Consider the following 22,001-nt stretch of genomic DNA (forward strand, 5'->3'; position numbering starts at 1 on the left):
AGGTGAATTCATTCAGAACGTGCTGGTATCAGCACTTGGGTCTGAGGAGGACACGTAGCTCATAGAATCACTGAATGGTTTGGGTGGCAACAGACCTTAAAGACCACCTAGTTCCACCCCCCTGCCATGGACAGGGACAACTTCCACTTGAGCAGGTTTCTCAGATGCCCAGTTCCCACTCAAAATTCCCTCAGTCCTCAAGTCTCTGTTCAAAAGTAAAAAACCTTTCTTTTTTAAGTAGCTGACATGCAGTGGGCTTGCTGATAGGCATTTGAAGCCACCCAGTGACTATATCTACCTCTCAGTCTTAAAGGTGACAAAATGTGGGCAGAAGTTCACCTCAGAGGACTGAAACCTGGTGTTGAGGTGAGAGCTGTCCTAGCTGGTGGCTGTTTACTCAGCTGAAGCCAGTGGGTGAGCATTTGTGTTTGTCAAAAGAAATTCATTGCCCATTGTGTTCATTCAGGAAGGAATTCCTCCCTGTGAAGGAGGTGAGGCCCTGGCACAGGCTGCCCAGAGCAGCTGTGGCTGCCCCTGGATCCCTGGAAATGTCCAAGGCCAGGGCTTGGAGCAACCTGGGCTAGTGGAAGGTGTCCCTGGCCATGGCAGGGGCTGGAATGGGATGAGCTTTAAGGTCCCTTCCAACCCACACCATTCTGGGATTCTATGGAAGGTTTGAAGGTGGCAGTGTGGTTGGCACGTTAGATTCCCTGTTTCTATTTGCCAAAAAGAGCTAAAACTCCATTATTATGCAACAAAATGAATCCTTGCATAAAGCAGGAGGGTTCAGCTCACACAGCGAAGGTGTGTGGGCTCCTGCTGTGACCAGCTGAGAGGGTTCCATGGCACAGACACCTTACTGCAGGTGGGGAACACCTGAAGGTTAAAACTTGTAAAGCTGGTGTGTAGCTCCTGGGATAGACTTCCCTGAAAGACTTAATTGTGTCCCTGAATGAACACTCATGTTGGCAGGATGTGCAGTAGTGGCCAGTAGCAATGTTTTCCTGAGCAGTTTTCAGTCTTCTATCAGCCTGAAACACTTACTATAAAATATGTTCCTTGGTGAGTGTCAGAGCTCTACAGGTGTTATGCATGTAGGTAAAGTATTAAAGATTTTTTTTTAAAAATCCTTTTCTCTGGATTGTATTTGCTTTAGGCTTTTACATTAAAAAAAGAACCCCAACCAAACCCTTCAACAAAGCTGTAAAAATGCAAGCAACATCCTCTGTCAAGCCTTTGTATATACACACATCCACACACGCTCAGTGTTGTTTTTCCTTGGCAGAGGGGCTGTGTCAGAACACACACAGTGGGCTGTGAGACATCCATTAACTGGCTTGGTGTGCCTTTGAAAGTGTGAGAGGCGTTGGAGCCACATGAAACGGCTGCAGCTCGGGGGCAGAGCCAGCCCCGGGCTCCCTGCCAGCTTTTTTTTTGCCTTTCTGGGGTGATATCTTGAATGGAAGGTGGTGCTCTGCATTGGGATGGATGCAACAGGGAAGCTCTGTGCCAGGTGTCTTCCTGGTGAGGATGCTCTTTGTGTTTTACCCTGTGAGAATGGAAAGGAGAAGCAGCACAGATCTGAAGTGTCCCTTCCCAGTGCCAGCCGTGCTGCTGATACTGGGATTGTCTTGGATGTGGCATTGCAAGGGCTCCTGATGTCCCCTCTCCTGCTGCCAGGTGCCACCTGATGTCTTGGGCACCAAAAATGCTGTGCCAGGCTCCCTGGTGCTGCAGGGATGAAACCGTCACTGAGGAGGGAAGTGTTCCAGCCATGTAACATTTGGTGGTCCTGCTTGGTGCTCTCATGGCCCCACGGGAGCGTGGGGTGGCTGGGAGGTCTGTGCCTTCCAGTCCTGGTGATCTTCCTGCCTCTCCCAGCCTGCTCCCGTGGGTCTTCTCCCTGGGCAGGTGTTGTTAGAGCCACAGGAGAAGCAGCCAGGTGGCTTTTGAAGGTGGCTCACACCCCCCGAGAGGGGACTGGGTGAGATGATGGGGTGTGTTAATAGATGATGAATGGCAGTGCCACGGCCCCGGGGTTATTACAGGGGAGCTGCTGGTGTGACAGTGTGTGTGGGAGCTCTCAGGAGGGATTTGGGAGCGGGTCTGTCTGGTCATGTCCCTGAAGGGCGTGGGGGAGATGAGCCAAGTCCTGGCCTGAGCCCCCTTCCTCCGTGCTGCATCCTGAGTGGGGGATGAGGCTGGGGCTCTGTCCCTGGCTGGAGGGACTGCCAGGAAGGGGGTGGCCAGGAAGGGCTGTCCTGGGCCAGAGCTCACTGAGGAGTGGAAGCAAACGCCCCTGCTGCAGCCAGGGCTGCGGGGTGACACGGGAGGTGGGTTCAAAGCAGCACAAATGCAGGATGCAACATGCAGGGGGTGGGGGGCACCCACGCTCTTGGGTGCAGGGCCCAGCTTGGGGAGGCTCTCCACCCACAGCTGGGATGGAAGTTTGGGCTCCAAACAGTTTTCCCCATGCCAAAATAATTTGGCAGATTGAACCAAATTGGGCTGGCATGGAGATGTTGAATGAATCGGGGTTTCTTTGCTGAGTCTGCCTGGGGTGGGCTCACACAGACTCCTCTCCTGGTGTGCTGCTTCACCAGGATCCCTGTCTTCTTCTGCCCGTCAAAGGAGGGCCCCTCAGAGAGAGCCAATCCCAGCTGGATCCCTCCAAGCTTGGTCAGCAGGTCAGGTGCTGGGGGATCTCCCTCTGTGAGACAGGTGTGTTAGAGACATGCCCGGGTCTCCAAGCTGAAAATGAACAGCAGAGCTCATCCCCAGGGATGCCTTGTTTCCCCTTGCCATCCATCCTTCTGGGAGCTAGGAAATGGTGAAATATGGAGTGGGTTGGATCAGGTGAACTTGTTCTGAAGCAAAAACCCCTGGTGCTGGGGATCCTTCCTTGGTATCTAATAGGCTTGCTGTGAGTGTGGCTCTAGAGAGGCTTTGCTCAGCCAGAGCTCAGCTTTTCTCACCAGTTCTTGCAATGGAGGAGAATGGCAGACAGGCAGCCTGGAGTCCATGTGTTTTCAAGCTCCCTTTGTCTGGAGAGGAAGTTAGAAGTTGAGCTTTGTCCTTGCCAGATCTTGGTTTGATATGGGATCTTCTTGGAACCGAGGCATGGCCTTGGTAGGGGGCCTGGGCTTTGTGGGCTGTAGGAAGCTCCTAAGGCTCTGTATGAAGTGTGGCTTTACAAAAACATCAGTATTACTGGAGAAGCCACTTGTCCAAAGTGTCCCCATCCAGCCTCACTTAGCATTTGAAACTTTCAGCATCTGTCCCTGGAACACCCAGTCAGTGACTGATTTGTCACTGACTGATCACTGGTTTGATTTATTTTATCCATTCATCACCATCCTACAAGGCTTGTGGGTTTAATTCTCTCTCACACAGGAGATGCCTTCTTTGCTCAGAGAAGAAACTGTGTCTGCCCTGTCCCTGGAAGTGTCCAAGGCCAGGTTGGACGGGGCTTAGAGCAACCTGGGATAGTGGAAGATGTCCCTGCCCATGGCAGGGGGTGGAACTGGATGAGCTTTAAGGTCCCTTCTAACCCAAACCTTTCTATGATTCTTCTGTAGATGCTTCTGTTCCCCCTTGGAGACCCACAGAAGTGATTGGGGTGATCTTCACTTTGAACTTGTGCTGAGCTCGCCCCGTCCCCACCACAGCACTGTGCCTTGGCTGGTTACAGGAATCTGGGTGTCATTGTAGAATTGTTCAGTTGGAAAAGACCTCTGAGATCGTGGAGGCAAACCATTAACCCAGCAGTGCCATATTCCCATGCCTGAGCCCCTCAGGAATGCCCAGTGCTGCTGTGGAGCAGGAGAGGAGCTGTGGGGAGTGGATAACCCTGCTGAGAATGCTGTCTCTGGGAGGGTTGGTGGCAGGCACCTCGGCACAGGACCCGTGTCCCCAGCAGCACAGGGAGCCGCGGTGCTGCAGCCGGCGTGACTGCTGTGAAAAACACCAATCACTCGTTCTAAAAATGTTACAAGTTTCATAGTAATTAAATGGTTATAAAAATAGTAATATAATTAGTGTAATAAAATTTGGACAATTGAGATTAGGTCAATAGGAGAAAATAAGAACACAGAGTTAGGGACAGTCTGGGTACCTCTTTCTGGGCAAAATAAGCCCGAAAAAGGACACACATTAACAGAGGATTAACCCTTAAAAACAACAGCCTGTTGCATATTCATGCACCTCACACATGATGCATAAATTCCATTCAAACAAAGGGTTCTGTCTGGTCAGCGTCAACTTCTTCCTCTTAATCCTGACAGCGTCTTCAGGGCTGAGAGAAGCAGGAAGAAGTTCGTTTCTTCTGATAATGGGGCAATAAATTCTCTTTCTCTGAAAGATTTAGGTGTCCTATGGCTGCTATCTCAGTGCGAGTCCTTTCTTTAAAAAAAAAGTATCCTACACAGCATAGTTTCTATTTTAACATTATGTTTTAACCTAAAACTATATTTAACACACTACTTAAGAAAATGAATGCGGCATAACTTTCTAACATAACGCATATAATATTCATTTTAATATTTGCGAAAAGCCAATCATAAAATACGCATTTTTCACAACCGGGCAGCAGCATTGCGCTGCCCTGAAGAAAGTCATGGAGAACAATAGGAATTGTTCTGTGCCTTTGTTCCCTTTCCTTGCCGGATGTCGGAGGAGATGGAGCCGCGCTCGCTGCCGGCGGGCGGGCAGAGCGAGCGTGGCTGCCGCCTTGGCACCGGGCAGCCCGCCGGCTCCTCCCGAGCCGGGATCATCGCTCCTGGGATAATTACAGCGCGACGCTGTCATACGAGGGAGCGATAAAACTGGCCAGTGATTCTCTGGGTCTGGGCTCAGGAGGTGTTCTTACGGCTGCAGATGCTAAAGCTGCTGTTTGCTGCGGGAGCTCGGCCCGTGGTCTCAGCCCGGGCTGCTGCCAGCACTGGGGAGGGGATTGTGGTGCCTGCATTCTCCCGGGGCAGGGCTCTGAGGTGGACTTGTGGCAGAGAAGTTGCTGACTGCTCCCTAACCTGGCAGCCATGGGGTCGTTTCGGCCCAAGCAGCACCGTGCTTCCCATTTTCTGTTCCTGGCAGTCCTCAGTGGGCCTGAGCACTGAAGGAAAATCCCCGGGTTTCCTTGCTGTGGCTCCTGGTGCTGCTTTCTGCCGTCTGCCTGTTGAGAGCTGCTGCCTGTGGTCACTGCCCAGATCAAAGGCTACAAGCACAGATGGAGGAGGGTTTCCCCCTGCACTCCAAGGGAGATTCCTCTCACCATGCCAGAGCCAGCCCTGGGGCTCAGGTGTTCCTCCAAGGCAGCCTACGGAGAGAGATCACAGAATCAGAATCCCCAAGTGGTTTGTGTTGGAAGCGATATTAAAGCTCATCTGCCTCCAATCCACCTTCCACTAGCCCAGGTTGCTCCAATCCCCATCCAGCCTGGCCTTGAACATTTTTAGGGATGGAGAGTCCACAACATCTCTGGGCAACAGTCAGCACAGAGCCCTTGGCATGGGGTTTGCTTGGCCAAGCTGACAGCTCCCCACACAGAGCCCCTGGGTGTGCTTGTTCAGCCTGGTGAGCTGCTGATCCTGGTGCAGGAAAGCTCAGAGGTGTTTCCAAAACCCCAGCTGCTCTGCACAACCCCGGGGTTGGGACGAGAGTCGTTGCTGAAGGAGATTAAAGCACAGGCAGTGAGCATGGAACATGAATGTTGCCTGCTTCCCCTTGGCCTCTGGGTTGCTGTTTATTCCCTTCGCAGAGAGATCTCAGCGGAGCTCCAAGCCAAGCAGAATTTTCCCATTGCAGGTGGAGCAGGGGGTCCAGGCAGAGCTCCTGCATCTCCCGCACCATCACCCAGTGACCTGTAGGCCCCTGTCCTGCTCTTTTGCCTCTGTGCAGACCTGAGATCTACAGAAAACACCCAGAGCACTGTTCCCACGCTCGGCGTGCTCACGGCTGCCTCGGTTGGATGCTGTCCATCCAAAGTGGTGAGCCTGGGGATCCTGCAGCTGTGGGGAGGTGGCTCAGCCTCTTCAACAGGTTTGGGCACACTGGAGGAAGGTGACAAAAATTAAAACTACATCAACAAGGGACAGGCAGTAGTGAAGAGCTATTGGTCACATGCAGGACGAAACGAGGGGAGATGCAGCTGTGGGGGCTGCACAGCCCCATCCGAGAGAGCTGCGGTGTGGAAGCGTGGTCTCAAAGCCTGTCTTCCCTTGTGCTGGTGAAAGTTAAGTGTCTGCTTTCTGGAGCCCTTTCAGAGCCTGCCAGCTCAGCTGCCATGTGTCCTCCAAATGCAGGGCAGGATGCTCAGCTTCCTCCTGGCTGCCTGGACAGGCACATGGGCTGCAGCCCACTGCCTGCTGCCATGCCCAAAGCAGGCTGGGGGCTCCCAGCTCCTTCCTTCCCTGGGGCTGGCAGTGGCTGTGGAGCCAGGGAGGGCTCTGGGACACGAGCTATGCTGGTGGCTGGCCACCTCCTGGCAGGGATTGCTCCCGAGGGCAGCTCCGTGCTGGGAAGCTGGCAGCAGGACTTGCTGCATTGGGGCGGCTTTGTGCTGGTTTTTTTTTTGGTGGTTTTCCTAAAAACGGTGCCTTTTGCAATCCTCCCAGTCTTTCACAAAACTTTTCCTGGCAGAGCCTCTCAAAAACTTCTGGGAATTCAGCTTTTGAAAGGCGTTGGGGTTAAAGACATTTGCGCTTCTGTGCCATGCTGACAGGTTTCCTGGGGTGGAGATCCCTTGCCGGAACTGCTTTATGATGCTGGGTTGGACTCAGGGAGCTGCAGTTGCTCCAGGAAACACAGGGAAGTTTTCAATCTGGGAGAAAGGGCAGTGGTGACAAGGGAGGAGCCTTGGAAGCGGCTGAGGATGGAGACCTCGTCCCACCATCCTGGGGAAGGTGTTGCAGTTGTTGAACCCAAACTGTGGTTTGGGGAACTGCGATCTGGGATGTCACGCTGAGAACAATTCCCCCCATCCCCTTCATAACTGATCCCAAAGGGCTGATGTCCACCCTGCTGCTCACACAGGTGAGACCAACTCCACGTGCTCGTCACTGACCTCCGGCTCTATCCCTGTGGATGCGAGTGTGGCAGGCTCTGCTGGCCCTGCTGCTGCACACAGCAGAGTGGACAAAAGCTGGGGACACCATGGGATGGGCATTTGTCCATCAGGTACTTATGGGGTCCCTCAGAGCTTTGCCCTTGCTGATGACTGCACTGCGCTTCAGGGAAAAATACTTGACGGACTTAGAGGTCTTTTCCAACCTAAAGGATTCTCTGATTATGTACAGATGTCAGGAATAAAGACTGAAATGAATAAGGCATGAAGCCCTGAAACACGGCTTTGTGTCTGCAAATAATAAGGAAAGAGTTACAGCCTTGGAAGAGCAGGAACGTTCCCCCGTGTGCAGGGTCCAGCCGCTCCCTGGCGTCGACGAGGTGCCCTCCTGGCACTGTCCCCTGTGTGAAAGCTCTGCTTGCAGTGGATTGCCTACAGATGGGTTTCTCAACCTTTCCTAACCCAGGGATGGCCAAACCTTTCTGGTGAAAATCCAAGGATCATTTTGTTCGGAGCCACCACATGGTTTTATTTACGCCCCATGCGAATTAGGCAAACGTCTCGCTGTTTGTCTCTTTTATTTCATCCCCTCGTGCTTGTTTCTGCACACAGGAATGCACGCCTGTGTGCTTAGGAGCTATTTTGCAGACCACTTCCTACTGTCCTGGGGACAAGGAGCAGGTCCTGGGCCCAGTGTGACAGCAGGGAGCGACGTGTCCCTGTCCTTACTTCACATCACAGCTCGGCTCCCCAGGCAGGGAGCAAAGCCACTCCACCATCTCCTGCCACGCCAGCATCCCAGCCCAGTGAGGGGGGAGCCCTTGAGGACCTTCAGTGTCCCTGTCCTCACCTGGAGACTGTTCATTAACGTGGCTGAATGGCAGCCTGAGCCCACCGTGTCCTCTGCGCTCATCACTGGGGGTTTCAGTCCCTCCACCTCTTGCCTGGAAGTCCACAGGTCTCCCTGTGTCTTGAGGGGGCACCCACAGCTTCTCCTTGGCTCTGAGGATGTCCCCACTGACTGTTTTTTTGGCCAAGAAAGCACTGAAAGGTAGCTGCATCCCCTTTGGAAAACCAATGGACTCGGAATCTCTGCCAGGACTTTCCCTCCCTCCCTGGACCCTTGCAGAGCCTCAGCAGGAGCCTTCCCCAAATCCATCCCTTGCTCAGGGCAGTTCTGCCAGCTCCCAAAGCCACGCTTAACTTGACACATGTGTGCAGCCCTGGGAAATGTGGTGGCTCTGATTCTTGTTTGTGATGCCTTCCCCAGTTCCAACCTGACAGGAGCCTTCCCTCCAGTACACACCTCTCTGCCAGACAGGCTTGGAACAACAATCTCCATCTTCCCATCTTCTTCATCTTGGGGTTCAGTGAGGCGACTGCTCCCAGTCCCAGCCCTGGTGAGTGCCCTCAAGGCTGCGAGGAGTATCAGGAGGGACTGTGCACACCTCTCTGCCAGACATGCTTGGAACACCGGTCTCCATCTTCCCATGGCCTGGGGTTCAGTGAGGCGACTGCTCCCAGTCCCAGCCCTGGTGAGTGCCCTCAAGGCTGCGAGGAGTATCAGGAGGGACTGTGCCTGTCAGGGGACATGGGATGGTTTGTCCTCCTGCATCCCTTGTGCTCATCTCCAGCAGCTGCCATTCAGAGCCCCCAGCTGCCTTTTGGAACTCCCAGGTGCCATTCAGGACACCCACCTTCCTTTTGGGACCCCCAGGTTTGGTTATGGCTGTGCCACTGGCCACCATCCCTAGCATGAGCATGAGGAGGAGGATGAGGAGACAGCAGTGCCTCACCTCTTGCAGAAAGGTTAAGCTCTGTTTAAGCATGATCCTGGTAGAACCCTAATTTGGGGGATGCCCAAAGGGAGGCTCTTTGGAGGGAGGAGCTCCATGCAGCCCTGCTGGGGCTGTTGGACAGACACACAGCCACTCTGCAGCCTCTGAGACAGAGGCACCAACCTTCTGGTGTCCTGGGCTGCATGGGGCTCAGAACAGCTCCTCCTGGGGTGTGGGACAAGGTGTGGGCATGGTGCTGCTCTCCACCCTGGCTTGCACTCCTTGGGCTGCACTCTCAGTCCCAGCTCTCTGGGGTGAGGACAGACTGACAGCAAGCACGGCTGTGGGTCCGGCTCTGGCTCTTCCTCGCTGACAAAACCCCCAGTTTGCGACAGTTTCTGGCGTTTGGTCCTCGCCATCCGCTTTCCATTCTAGCGCTCGCCTTGCAGGAAGGCTGTGGGGACGAGGGGGGTGGGAGCCTGTTTCAATTGTTTGGGGAATGGAAGAGCCTGGTTCTGTGGCTGGTGGAGCCCAGCGGAGCTCACTGTGTACAGGGAGCTTTCCCACTGCTGGTGCTTCCCTTGGAGCAGCAGAAGCTGGAGGGTTTCTGAATCGGTGGCATTTTAGTGGCAGGGCTGGGTCTGGTGGCTGGCTCTTGGGATGGAGCCTTGCTTGGGGCATGGGGTGTGCATCACCTGCCTGGGGCAATGTGGGGGAGAAATGTGCCGTTTTTGGGATCTGCTCACGGTGGAGTGGTCCAGAGGAGTCAGAGGGTCTCTCATCCAATACAAGCTGAAAACCAATGCATTTAGGGGCAGGAGGGCTCCCACCCAGTTCTCTCCAGGCGGGAGTAAATCTCTCACCTACCCCCATGCGAGCCCAGAAAAATGAATCACCAAAAATGAAAGGAAGCAAAGAAAGCAAGCAAAAAAATAATGATTAAAAAATCCCTCCCCAAAGCCGCCTTCCAGAGGGTTGGGCAAAAGATAAAAGCCCTCGGAGGAGCCGGGACTCCTCCTCTCCCACCACCGACCTCTCATTTAAATGTCTGTGTGCAGGCTGCAGCCGGCACTGCCTCGCCGGCCGGCCCGGGAGCCCCCCAGGAGCCCCCCGGCCGTGCCCCCGGGGGCGATGCCCGCGCAGAGCATGGGCACAGCGCCGGGCTCCAGCAGCCGGGGGTGACGCGGCCCCGGGAGAGGTGCCGGGGTCCCGGGGCAGAGCATGCCGGAGCCCCCGGGGCGCTGAGCCGAGCAGCGCCGGGAGGGCCGAGCGGACAGCGGGGGGGTCCCGGTGGATGGACGCCCCCAGGGCAGACCCCCGATGTCGGCGGCACTGCTGCTCTGGGTGGTTCTGCTCCGCTGGGCCAGCGGCGGGGGCTTCACCCGGGCAGGCAGGACGTGGCAGCACTGCACAGGTAGGAGCCGAGGGAGGGGGCCAGGGGTGTTCACCTGTGGCACGGGGCTGCTCCCACGGCTGGGATGCTGGCAAACCCCAGAGGGGGTGCTCTGTTTTGGGGGGCACGCCCGGTGTGGGTCAGCTCTCGCTGGCAGCCCAGCCCGCTGTTCTGTGCTCAGTGCCCCGAGTGACAGAGGTGCCTGGGGGCTGCGTGCCAGCACCGGCACCCATGGATGGTGGCAGGCTGTGGCGTCATTCCTGTGCCTGCAGCCCCACAGGGCCAGCGGGGGAGCAACCAGCCCTCTGGGAGCCTTGGGAAGAGCTGTGCCTGTCCCTGTGGCACCAGCGTGGTCCCAGGCTCTGCTGGGGGCAGGGGATGGACTGGAAAAAGGACAAGAGAGCCATGAAGTCCCCCTGGAAAGTCCCTCCTGCCCGGGCTCTTCTGTGCTCTGGCAGGCACAACCCGCACCCCCCGGCAGCAGAAGTTTCCGTCCCACGTTCCCGGCCGGAGCGGCAGCTCCGCTGTCATTTCCCGAGCCAAGGAGGGTCCCGTGCCCTGGCTCTGCCATCCCATCCCCACGCCTGTGCTGTGTGGGCAGCCAAGCCTGAGCTCAGCTTTTGGGGCCGCTCGGGCCCAGGCTCTGCGTGCTTAGGGCTTGTCCCAGTTTGATGGCAATTGTATTTGCTTTTTGTACAGCCCAGGTGATGTGAAAAGAAAAACAGGGAGAGATTCGGGAGTTTCTGCCCACTGCCTCCTCCCTGAGGTGCTCCAATCTCTCTGGGAATGTCCCTGCTGTCCCCAGGCAGCCTTGGCTGGAGGGATCCAGGGGGTGCTGAGGACCCAGCATCATCCTGGGGACCCCAGCATCATCCTGGGGACCCCAGCATCATCCTGGGGACCCCAGCACGAGGCCCCCTGATGCCACCTGTGCTGCCCAAGCTGGGCTGGAGCACCCCAGCTGCTCTGCCAGCCTCAGCAGTGATGGTTGTGGGAGGCAGACCTTTGGATTTAGGGATTTGGGTTTGGTTTTAGGACTTGGCCCCTTCCTGGCCCACAACGTCCAGCACCAGCTGAGTTCTCCCTCAGCTCATCCTCAGCATCTCAGGGGCAACTGGGGGCTCCTAAACCCCTCTGCAAATCCAAGCCTGAGTTCAGCTTGTACTTTTTGCTGGGAAAAACAGGAACTGGCCGTTGCCCGAGTGATGCATTTCTGAAATAAGCTGTTCCAGTTAAAACTCCGCCACCAAGACTTTGCTTTAGGAACAGCTTAAACCAGCAGTGGGGCGGGCAGGGGGCACACAGAGCTGCCAGGGTAGGAAGGACCTCACCATCTCCCTGCTCTGGTCTGGATGGAGCCACATGAGCAGATTCCTCCTTGCTCTGCCCACCTGGAGCTGGGCTGGCCGGGCGCGTCTGGAGGAAGCGCTTCCCTTCTGCAGCTGGTTTGGATTCAGACACACAGCCCAGCCTTGCTCGCAGCTCCCTCCTTCCCAGCCCTCCCGCTGTGCCCCAGCAGCCCGGATTTATTAGTACAAATTGGAGCTAAAAGCCAGGTCTCAGCGGGGTGGGATGGAATCAGGGATGTTTAGTGCAGCCAAGTGCTGCTTCATCTCTTGGGCAGCATCTCCCTTCTCTGCCACAAAAGCATTCAAAAGTAAAGCCAGCAGGGTCCAAGGCCAGGAGAAGTCCCCACAGCTGCTCCAGCCCTTCCTGTGGCACGACGTTGGACCTGGCATTGTTCCGTGGGGTGGCACTTTCTGGTGCTGTTGTGCTGAGTGCTCTCACCGGGGCGATGCCCTGGGGCTGGGCACGGCGTTCTCTTCTCTGGGGAGAGGGTAATTATTTATAATGAGTGGTTTTGGTGCCTGCTGGGAGAGTGCGTGTGCGTGTGTGCAATTAGGGCTGGGTTGGGAGAGCCTGAACGGGACCGGAGGGGTGGAGCTGTCCCCACTGCCCTGTGGACAGGTTTGGGGACGGCTGGCTGTCCTGAGAGCAAGTCTGTGGCACCGCAGCCCTGCCTGCTCTCCTGGCTGTGGCCGCTGGTGCCGGTGCATCCCGAGGAAGCTGCTGGCAGCCCGAGGGTGCCTGGCTGGCATCTCCCAGCTCCAGCGTCAGCACTCAGAGCTGCATAGCGAGGTGGCTCTGCACGCTCGGTGTTCCTGCTGCGGCGGTGGAGATGCCAGCCTTGTGTCTGAACGGCAAATCTGGCCCTGAAGCAGGGCACGGGGTGATGTTCCTGCACCAGGCACGGGCCCGTCCTGCTGCTCAGCCAGCGCCGGGGCACCGCCATCCCACAGGGTGATAAAACACGGCGCTGTCTCCCGGCACAGAGCTGCGCCCGCTGGACATGCTGTCGGAGGCGGTGCCGCCCGGGGCCCCGGCCCGCGGCGTGCGGGTCTCGCAGGCGCAGGGCGTGCGCGGCCTGCAGCTCTCCGCATCCCGGCCCCGCGCCCTGGCCTTCCCCGCCTCGCGGCTCTTCATCCACTGCGACCGCTTCCCCGAGGAGTTCTCCATCATCGTCACGCTGCGAGCGCTCCGCCGCCCCGCCAAGGTGAGCGCGGCCGGCCGGGCACGGTAATGGCACGGTGCGGGCACGGTGCAGGCACGGAGCGGGCACGGTAATGGCACGGTACAGGCACGGTACAGGCACGGTGCGGGCACGGTGCGGGTACAGAGAGGGCACAGTACAGGCACGGTGCGGGCACGGTGCGGGTACAGAGAAGGCACAGTACAGGCACGGTACAGGCACGGAGCGGGCACGGTGCGGGTACAGAGAGGGCACAGTACAGGCACGGTGCGGGCACGGTACAGGCACGGTGCGGGCACGGTGCGGGTACGGAGAGGGCACCGTACAGGCACGGTGCGGGCACGGTACAGGCAAGGAGCGGGCATGGTAGGGGCATGGAGCGGGTATGGTACAGACACGGTACAGACACGGTGCGGGCACAGCACGGCCCCGCAGGTGCCAGCCCGTGCCCTCCCGCAGAGGAACGAGTACATCTTCACGCTGATGGTGGAGGAGAGCCCCAGCGTCCTGGTGGGGTTGCGCTACGCCCCCGACAAGCTCCACTTCCTCTTCTGGAGCCAGGAGCGCGCCGGCGGCTGGCAGACCCGCGTCACCTTCCCCAACGTGTCCCTCTCCGACAACCAGTGGCACACGCTCATCCTGGCTGTCTCCGGCCAGTCCTTCTCCTTGACGGTGGACTGCAGCGTCCCCAAGGATGTGTAGGTTGGGGCAGCGCCACGGGGCTCGGCAGGGTGGGCAGGGTGATGTTCCCCCACCAGCGTCTCCTCTGGCCAGCAGAAGATGCTGTGAAATTGTGCTCTTGTGTGAAATCTCCTCTCTGGCCATCCCCAGGGTGGTGGAGACACCATTTCCAGCCTCGCTGTCGGTGAGGAGAGCCAGCTTCTACCTGGGCAACAGGCGGAGGAGGAAAGGCGTGTTCACGGTAGGTGCCCGTGGTGTGGCTGTCCCGGAGTGCCCAGGTGGGCTCGGGGTGCTCGTGGCTGGCTGTGGGATGACCCACAGCCCTCTTCTCTCAGCCCCTTATGCTGGCAGGGCCTGGGCACAGGAGGGAGAGGAGGCTGTGGGTCCTTCCCATGTGGAGGCACTGCAAGGCAGCCGCTCCAAGTCCCGTGCCCCTAACGTCAGCTGTGAGATTGCCCCAGCCGGGCATCTGGGATCTGACAGATGTGCATGAATCCCGTGGGCACTTCTGCATCCCGGGAGGGAGGGCAACAAGCAGAAGTCAGGCGGGAAATCCAAGGCACGGATTGCCTGTAATTCCCATTCTGTGATCTGCGGGACTTGGTCTCCATCCCTCTGCTCCCACTTTCCCAGGGCTTGCTGAGACAGCTTGTCCTGCTGCCAGGAGCTGATGCCACCCCCCGGATATGCCACGCCGTGAACTTCAAAGTAGCAACACTCTCCGTCCCCAGTGTCCTCCAGGATGTCCCTGCGAAGCCAGTGAGCAACGAGGTGCTCAAATACCCCTACGGTCAGTGCCCACGGCAGGGCTCTGCTGGCCCCCTCCACCTCTGTGGGGAAGGGTCTGGGCAAGGGGCTGGGAATGAAGCAGGAGCAGAGAGGAGGAGGGTGTTCCTGTTGCCAGCACTCTCTGTTTCTCAATGTGTGTGTTGGGATCCCTGTCCAAAATGTCCCTGAACAGACAGGGTGGCCCTGCCTGGGTCCCTGGGCTCGTGTCAGTGGCCCCACACACGGAGTTGTCCCAGTCTGTGGCTCCCCAGATTTGTGCTGGGATTCCATTTTCCCCACTGCCTGATGCCCTCCATCAGGATGAGGGCAGGACATTTGCCCCTTCCCTGCTCCTCCCTGCGTGCACTGAGAGGCTCCTCGCTCCTCCCCATGCCCAGAGACGGACATGAAGGTGACCCTGGGGGCCCGGCCACGCTGCTCCAAGCAGGAGAAGGCTCAGTTCTGGTTCAACGCCTCCCGCCGAGGGCTGTACCTCTGCAACGGCAGCACCTGGCTCTCCATGCTGGAAGGTACCCCGGGGGGGTGCTGGCACTCTGGGGGAGGGAAGGAGACCCTTGCAGCAGAGCAGGAGCTGGGATTTGCCCTTGAGGCCGCTTTGGGATGGGAAGCAGCAGCAGTGAGGGGCTGGGGTGTCCCCCTGTCTCTGCTCTGCTTGGCCAGGCCTTGCTTTGCTCTCAGTGCCCATGGCACTTCTAGAGCACCTCTGGATTTAAATGCCTCTGTGGTCCCTCCACCTTCTCCACATTATCTGTCCCTCCCGGGAATTTTGTGGGCAGGGTGAGCTCCTGACCTGTCTGAGCAGGACAGCTCACCCCACGAGAGCCATGCTCGGGGTGTTGGGGCGCTGCCCCAGTGCTGAAGCATTTGTGGGATGGATAAGGGGAAACAAGGAGACCCAACAGCAGCCAGAAATACTGGGGGTGATTGGGAGGGTGGCAGACACAGGTCTCAGTGTCATCTGGGCTCTGGTGGGACACTTTGTAGGGAAAAGAGTGGGAGTACCAAGGTGGGAAAGGCAATCAGAGCCTGGGATGGATGGGTGTTCTTCAACAATGACGTGGATTTCATCCACTGGCGCTCTCACTCACTCCAGGCTGTCTTCCCAGGATCCCTGGAGAGGACATGGAGGATGGGATATGTTCCTAACTGAGCTGTCCTTCCCTTCCCTCCTCTCCCAGCATATTGCTTCTGCCAATACCCACAGGGTGGGTTTGGATGAGCCATTTGTCCCCCACAGCAGCTAGCAGTGACCCCCTATCCTTCCCTACCTCTGGAAGCCATCAGGATTGGCATGGTGTCCCTGTTTCCTCAAGGAGTGCTCATCCAGGGTCTTACTGACCTGTGCCCCTTGGTGCCACCAACACTGCCCCTTCCAGTGCCCATCCATCTGCTATCAGGGCCACTCTGGAGCTTTCTGCTCCAATTTCTGGCATGAATTCTTAGTCTTCCCTAACCTCTCCTGCTGTCATCTCCTCCCTGTTCTCTTGAGGATAAATATATCAAAGTGATCAAAATCCATGTCATGGGGTGCTTTCCAGCTCCCAAAGGACACAGCTGTGCTCTCTGCTGGAGAACAGGCAGGGCTGGGTGGGGCTGGATGTGCTGCAGTCAGCCTCTTACCACCCCTTGGCCTGGCCCTTCACCCCCAGTGGCACCAGGACCTTCCAAGCTCTGCACAGCAGCAGAGCCCTCGTGGGGCCCCTCTCCAGCTAAAACCACCTGGTTTTAACCTCACCCCTCTTTTTTTTTTTGGTGGGCTGCCAGTCCAACACAGGCTGGACTACGTGGAGGAGTACCAGAACCTGGTGACCAACTCGGAGACGATGGGCATTGAGGTGTTCAGCATCCCCAGGCTGGGGCTCTTTGCAGCCATGGCCAACCGGCTCACGCCCCCGGGCTCGGCCATCTACAGGTGGACTGAGGGCAAGTTTGTGCACTACCAGAACATCCCCACCCACCAAGCTCAGTCCTGCAAGTATTTCACCATTGGGAAGAAGGTGAGGCTGCCAGGAAGTGTTTCAGTACATTAAATCGCAGGTGCCCAACACTGGATTCTCTGAAGCCTGGGTGCTTGGGCATGGTTTAGGGAATGTAGGTAACTGCATCTCAGAGATCTGCCTGTGGTCTTCAAGAGCCATCAGGGCCTGCAGTTCCCTCTTGAGACCCACTGAGTCCAACCTGCTGCATTTTAAAACTCTCTTGCTTTTTAATTATTCCAGGAATTCAGAGCTACCTCTTCTCCCCTGGGCAATGTGCCTTGGGGCTTGAGCAGAGGATTTGCCTGGATCCTCTCCCTGGGAAGCTAATTATCCCTTTGGAGGAACCCAGGAAAGCCATCTGCTGAGAGCCAGCTCTGTGCAGAACTCCTAGGGAAGCTGGGATTGCTCCCCCTCTGTTGTGACCCATTCTGGCTTTGTCTCCAGGGTTTTCTCTTCCCACTGAAGCTGTTTCTGGAAATGCCCCAAAGGGGCTCCTTGGACTGGTGCTTGCAGAGAGAGCAGAGCTGGGGTTCACCTTTTGTGAAGGGACAGGGGGACAGCCCGGCACAGCCCTGTGCTTGGGGGTGGCTGCTCCTTGGCAGAACAAAGCCCTGGTGCCGTACAGGCCAGGAGGCAGGAGACACCCCCACTGACTCTTTCCTCTTTGTGGGCTGTGGCCCTGTGCCTCTTTGTGGCCCAAACTCTGCTGCTCCATCTGAAGGACACTGGGGTGGCACAACATGACAGAGCTTGGATGTGCTCCCTGCCGTGCACTTGGCCGCCTCTGCTGCACCACTCTTGTCTCTTACACTCTCACAGGGGTTTCTTGGTCTGGAAAACCAGAGTTTTGTCTCAGGGAATTGTTATCATTATTGTCATTGTTATCATTATCATACCTGCCTTTTTTTTTGTTCTGAACCACCTTTACTCACAGGGGGGTTTGTCAGCTGAACCTCCCTCCTTCCCCCGTGCATTTCATGTCCATGCTCCCCATTCCTGGCGCTGGAGGGCGAGCACAGACAGCTCAGCTCTCTCCCACCTTGTCTAAGAGCTGCTGGCTGCCAGTTGTGCCCCTGCCATCCACTAGGACCCCCACAGGCCACTGGGTCCCTGTCCCCACTTTGTGTTGCTTGGGGACAACTCAAGGCCAGCCAGGGCCACACCAGCCACCTCCATCCCACCTCCCCCTGCGTTTTCTTGTCCGTGCTGCTTTGAGAGGAGAAACCCAAGCCATCCTGGCTTTTCCTTTCCCAGATCTTCCTGGCAGTGGCGAATTTTGAGCAGGATGAGAGGGGTCAGGAGTTCTCAGTGATATTCAAGTGGAGCCGCAGGAAAGCCAAGTTCATCGCGTACCAGCGGATCCGCACGCACAGCGCCAGGGACTGGGAGGCCTTTGTCATCGAGGGAGAGGCTTTTCTTGCTGTGGTCAACCACAGAGAAGGTACCCAGCCCTCAGTGCTCCCTGCAGGGTGCTGTCTGGGGCCCTGGCAGTGCCCTGCTCAGAGCAGGCTCCCCGTGCTTGCTCAGGGGAGCTGAGCACGCCTGGGGTCCCCCAGGCCACCCAACGCCTTGAGAGGAGAGGAAAGCTTTTGAGCAAGGGGGTGACACAGTCACCCTCTGGGTTTCTGGCTGCAGGGGACAAGGACAGGAGTGGGGACGGTGTCTGTGCTGAATCTTTCTGCTTATTTTCAATTTTATCCCCAATACTGTGTAACCTGCTAGTGCCACAGGTGGAGCCTTTTGTGAAGCCAGATCCTCAGCTTTGTGGGCACACAGGAAACTGAGTGAGAGCCAGCTGAGCTCCCTGCCTGAATACCCTGCAGACATGATCCAGCCTCCTTCCCCTCCCCAGGGAGTTGTTCTGGGCTGGGATGTGCAGCCCTGGTTGACAGCACAGCCCTGGCTCTGCGGGATGATCCCAGCTGGGCTCAGATGAGCCAGTGGCTCCTTCCCTGCCATCAGAGCTGGCTCAGGGGCATCAGTGCCTCTGGCACCAGGCTCAGAGCTGGCACCAGGCTGCGTGGGCACCTGTGGGCTGGGCTGGACAGTCCCTGTGTCACCTCTTGGACTCCATCAGGGCCAGCTGGGTGAGACCTTCCTTCCCTTGTGGCAGTTTGCCAGCCATGCACATCACACAGGGGTTGAGACCATCATGGCCGAGCCAGACTGGGGATGGTTCCCTTCATGGGGACTGGAGGTTCAGTCTCTGAGGAGCTGCCACTTATCCATGTGGCCATTCCCACTCTTCCTGCAGCCTTTCTTTACCCAAGTCCCTGTTGCAATGAGGATTTAAAGCTGCTGGGTCCCACACAGGCATGAGGTGGAGATGCTAGAGCTGAGCCCAGGAGCTGATGGAGCACGAGCTTTAGGGCAGGGGGAAGCCCCCAATGCCAGGAGCTTAGGGATGTAGGCACACAGTTTGTGGTGATTGGGATGGGGCCCAGCCTCATCCCCAGTGGCACAGCTGTGAGCAGCAGCTGAGCAGCACTGACAGCAATGAGCCATGGAGTGCCCAGGGGCACTGACCAGCACCAAAGGGAGCAGAGGGCACACAGGGGCAGTGTGTGAACATGGGGGGATAAAAGGCTGGGCTAGAGAACAAGAAGGGCAGCCCCTTGCAGCCCTCTGAAGTGGTGTGGTGTTGTTCTGTGTGGGCTAAAGCTTTCTGAAATTGTGTGGTGACGCTCTGTGTATCGTGGCTGTCTCAACTGTGACATGTGCTGTGGCATAGGGACACAGCTGGGACTGTGAGACAGCCAGCAGAGCTTGTCCACCCTGGGATGCTGGCAGGGAGTGCTGCTTGTGTGGGGATAAAGTCCCTGCCTGTCCCTCCTCTGCCAGGGCTGCCACAAAGCTGCTGCTGTGCACTTGGGGCAAGCTGTTGGTGTGTTCCATGGGATGGAGGCTCTAGGAATGGAGACACTAGGTAGGGATGGAGGCTGTGGAATCTCTTTGGCTACTTCTTGGGGAGCAACAGGTCACTTACAAACAGCCTTGTGACCTGCTGGCAAACATTAAGGCAGCTGAGCCTGTTTTGGGGTCTTGTTCCCTACACAAAGCAGGAATTGCTTTCCCTCATGGTGCACATCTGTCTCCCCCAGGGAACAACCACAATATAGACAGTGTGATATACAGGTGGAACCCCAGGACAGGGCTGTTTGAAACTAACCAGACCATTCCTACCTCTGGAGCCTACGACTGGGAATTCTTCACCATCGGACCATATTCCTTCCTGGCTGTAGCTAACACATTCAATGGCACGTCCACTAAGATCTACTCACACATCTACATCTGGCTCAGCGGCTCTTTCCAGCTCTTCCAGTCTATCCTGGTAAGGCTTGGCCACTGCTCCTCAGTCCCCCCTCTGTGTTTAGACAGGGCAGCCACATCCAGCTTCTCACGGCCTCCTTCCCCACAGACATTTGGTGCAGCTGACTGGGAGGTTTTCCACATTGGGGACAGAGTCTTCCTGGCTGTTGCCAACAGCCACAGCTATGACAGTGGGATGCCAGCACCCTCCAATTTCTATGCCATCAACTCCTCCATCTATGAGCTGAACATCACGGCCCAGATGTTTGTTAAATTCCAGGACCTTCTCACCTACAGGTACCTGTGCAAGGATTCAGGGTGCTCCTCGGTCTGTGTCCTTCCCCTGAGCAACCCAAAGGTCTCACGGAATCCCACAATGGTTTGGGTGGGAAGGGACCTTAAAGCCCATCTCATTCCACCCCTTGCCATGGGCAGGGACACCTTCCACTAGCCCAGGTTGCTCCAAGCCCTGTCCAACCTGTCTTTGGACTCTTCCAGGGATGGGATGGCTGCAGCTGTGCCAGGGCCTCTCCTCTTTCAGTTTAAAACTACACTTGCTTGCCTCCTGGAGGGCTCCTGCAGGATTCACACTCCCAGGGACTGAGACTGGTGGGGAGGGTGATGGCTGATGGCTCCTTGGCACCAAGTCCCAGTGGGAGCTGGGAAAAGGCTAGATTTGGGAATGAGGGTGGATTTCTTTCAGGAACAGCCTGGGAAGAGCAGGGTTTTCTGTGAGTGCTCAGGGTGTCAGAGACTGGGGGGGGGGGGGGGGGGGGGGGGGGGGGGGGGGGGGGGGGGGGGGGGGGGGGTGGCCACACAGGGGTCATCTCATCTGTCCCTCTGCTCATTCCATCCCCAGTGCCCTGGACTGGGAGTTCTTCTCGGTGGGAGATGACTCTTTCCTGGTGGTGGCCAACTCCTTCGATGGCTTCACCTTCTCTGTGAACAGCATCATCTACAGGTACTGCGGAGGGCAGGCTGGGGGCTGCTCCGGCAGGAACCACCCTGCACGGCCACAGCCTGCTGCACCTGCCCAGGGAGCAGGGGTAGGACTGCTCCCTGCTTTCAGGCAGGCATGGGAAGCCCCACTGAGGGACATCCCACCCTGAGCCACAGCAGGGAGCTGGGAGATGGCAGCCGCAGGGCTCAGCTCCCTGCCTTCCCAGGTGCCCACCCCAGGAGCTAACTGCCTTCCCTGTGCAGGTGGCAAGGCTACGAGGGCTTCGTGGCAGCCCACCACCTCCCCACGGTGGGCTGCAGGGACTGGGAGGCGTTTCACACCGCGGAGGGCTCCTACCTGCTCTACTCCAGCGCCAGGGAGCCGCTCTCCAAGGTGCTCAAGCTGAAAACCACCTGAGGCGGCTGAGACACGCTCAGCCCATCGCCAGGACCGGCTGGGCTGCCGGCTGGAGGTGGAGCACAGAGCCCGGGAATGGCTGCAGCATCAGCTGGACAGTGGCTGGCTGAACGCTCTGCAGGAAGGGAGGAGGAGGAGGAGGAGGGAGTTCCAGGGCTTCCTGCAGCCTTGTCCAGAGGCTGTTTCTCCTGGGAAAGCTCTGCCACCATGCTCCAGAGCCATGTCCTACCCAAGGTTCCTGAAGCCTGGGTGCAGCCCCTGGCTTACCAGGGCCATGGTGCTTGGCAGTTTCCAGTCCCAGGAGGGACCCAGAGCTGCCAGTAGCTGTGGCCAAAGCTTGCACAAAGCCAGGGAAGGAAGGGACAGAGCAGAGCATGAGCTGCTGGGATGGGTGCATGGCAGAGGGGAGTAAACTGTGAGAAATTGTGGGGAAAAGCGTGTCCAGGCTTGGCTCTGTCTGCCTGGGGCTGTGATGTTCCTGAGGACCACCTGGTTTGACACTGCAGCCATTCTTCATGTCACCTTCGTGCCACTGCCACTGGTGCCTGCCCACCCTCCCACTCTGCCACGGCTGCGCTGGGTCTCCCTCCACAAGTGTTGTGTGTGTTGTAGAGACCTGTTGGTGTGCTCGAGGGCCAGTGCTGGTCCTTGCTGGTCCGTGCACCTTTGCATGGGGTTAGAGACCCCTGAGAAAACCTGCTTTGCATTTGGACCCATCCAGCTACCACGGGAGTGGGAAAAACCCAAACCTGCTTCAGGTGAAACTGTGGCCTCTTTTCTTTTCCTCGCCTTTGCTGGGGGACTCTTTTGCTTAACCAGAACTCTAATAAACTGTGTGCACCCAGCCTTTCTCCCCCACGGGTAACCCAGCTACTCTGCCCATGGCAGAGGCATCCCTTCACCCAACAAGTCACCCCTGAATGTCTGTGGCTGTGGGTAGCCCAGTGAGGACGAGGTGCCCCTGAGCACAGGAGTGTGCTGGGGTGAGGGTGCCCCTCTGTTCTCCCCACCCAGGACCCCCTGCCTCACCTGAGTGTCCCAGAGCACCTCTCAGCCTTCCCCAGAGCCAGGATTCCTGCTGGGCTGAGCCATCCATCCTGGCACTGGGGAGGACTCATGAGGTGC

The 22,001-nt window shown here is 57.5% G+C and overlaps 1 protein-coding gene across 1 annotated transcript; it reads left to right on the forward strand.

Annotated features, from left to right (window-relative positions):
* Positions 1-10,158: 10,158 nt before the first annotated feature.
* TSPEAR (thrombospondin type laminin G domain and EAR repeats) lies at positions 10,159-20,876 on the forward strand. The gene is made up of 12 exons (XM_041416368.1): positions 10,159-10,252; positions 12,565-12,785; positions 13,221-13,459; positions 13,593-13,683; positions 14,076-14,232; positions 14,609-14,740; positions 15,996-16,228; positions 17,465-17,651; positions 19,312-19,541; positions 19,629-19,816; positions 20,379-20,480; positions 20,723-20,876. Exons 1-12 carry the CDS (start codon positions 10,159-10,161, stop codon positions 20,874-20,876), a joined length of 2,028 nt encoding a protein of 675 aa, XP_041272302.1.
* Positions 20,877-22,001: the final 1,125 nt, after the last annotated feature.

The sequence above is a fragment of the Onychostruthus taczanowskii genome, unplaced genomic scaffold, assembly GCF_017590055.1.
Source record: "Onychostruthus taczanowskii isolate IOZ18803 unplaced genomic scaffold, ASM1759005v1 scaffold51, whole genome shotgun sequence".
Lineage (NCBI taxonomy): Eukaryota > Metazoa > Chordata > Aves > Passeriformes > Passeridae > Onychostruthus > Onychostruthus taczanowskii.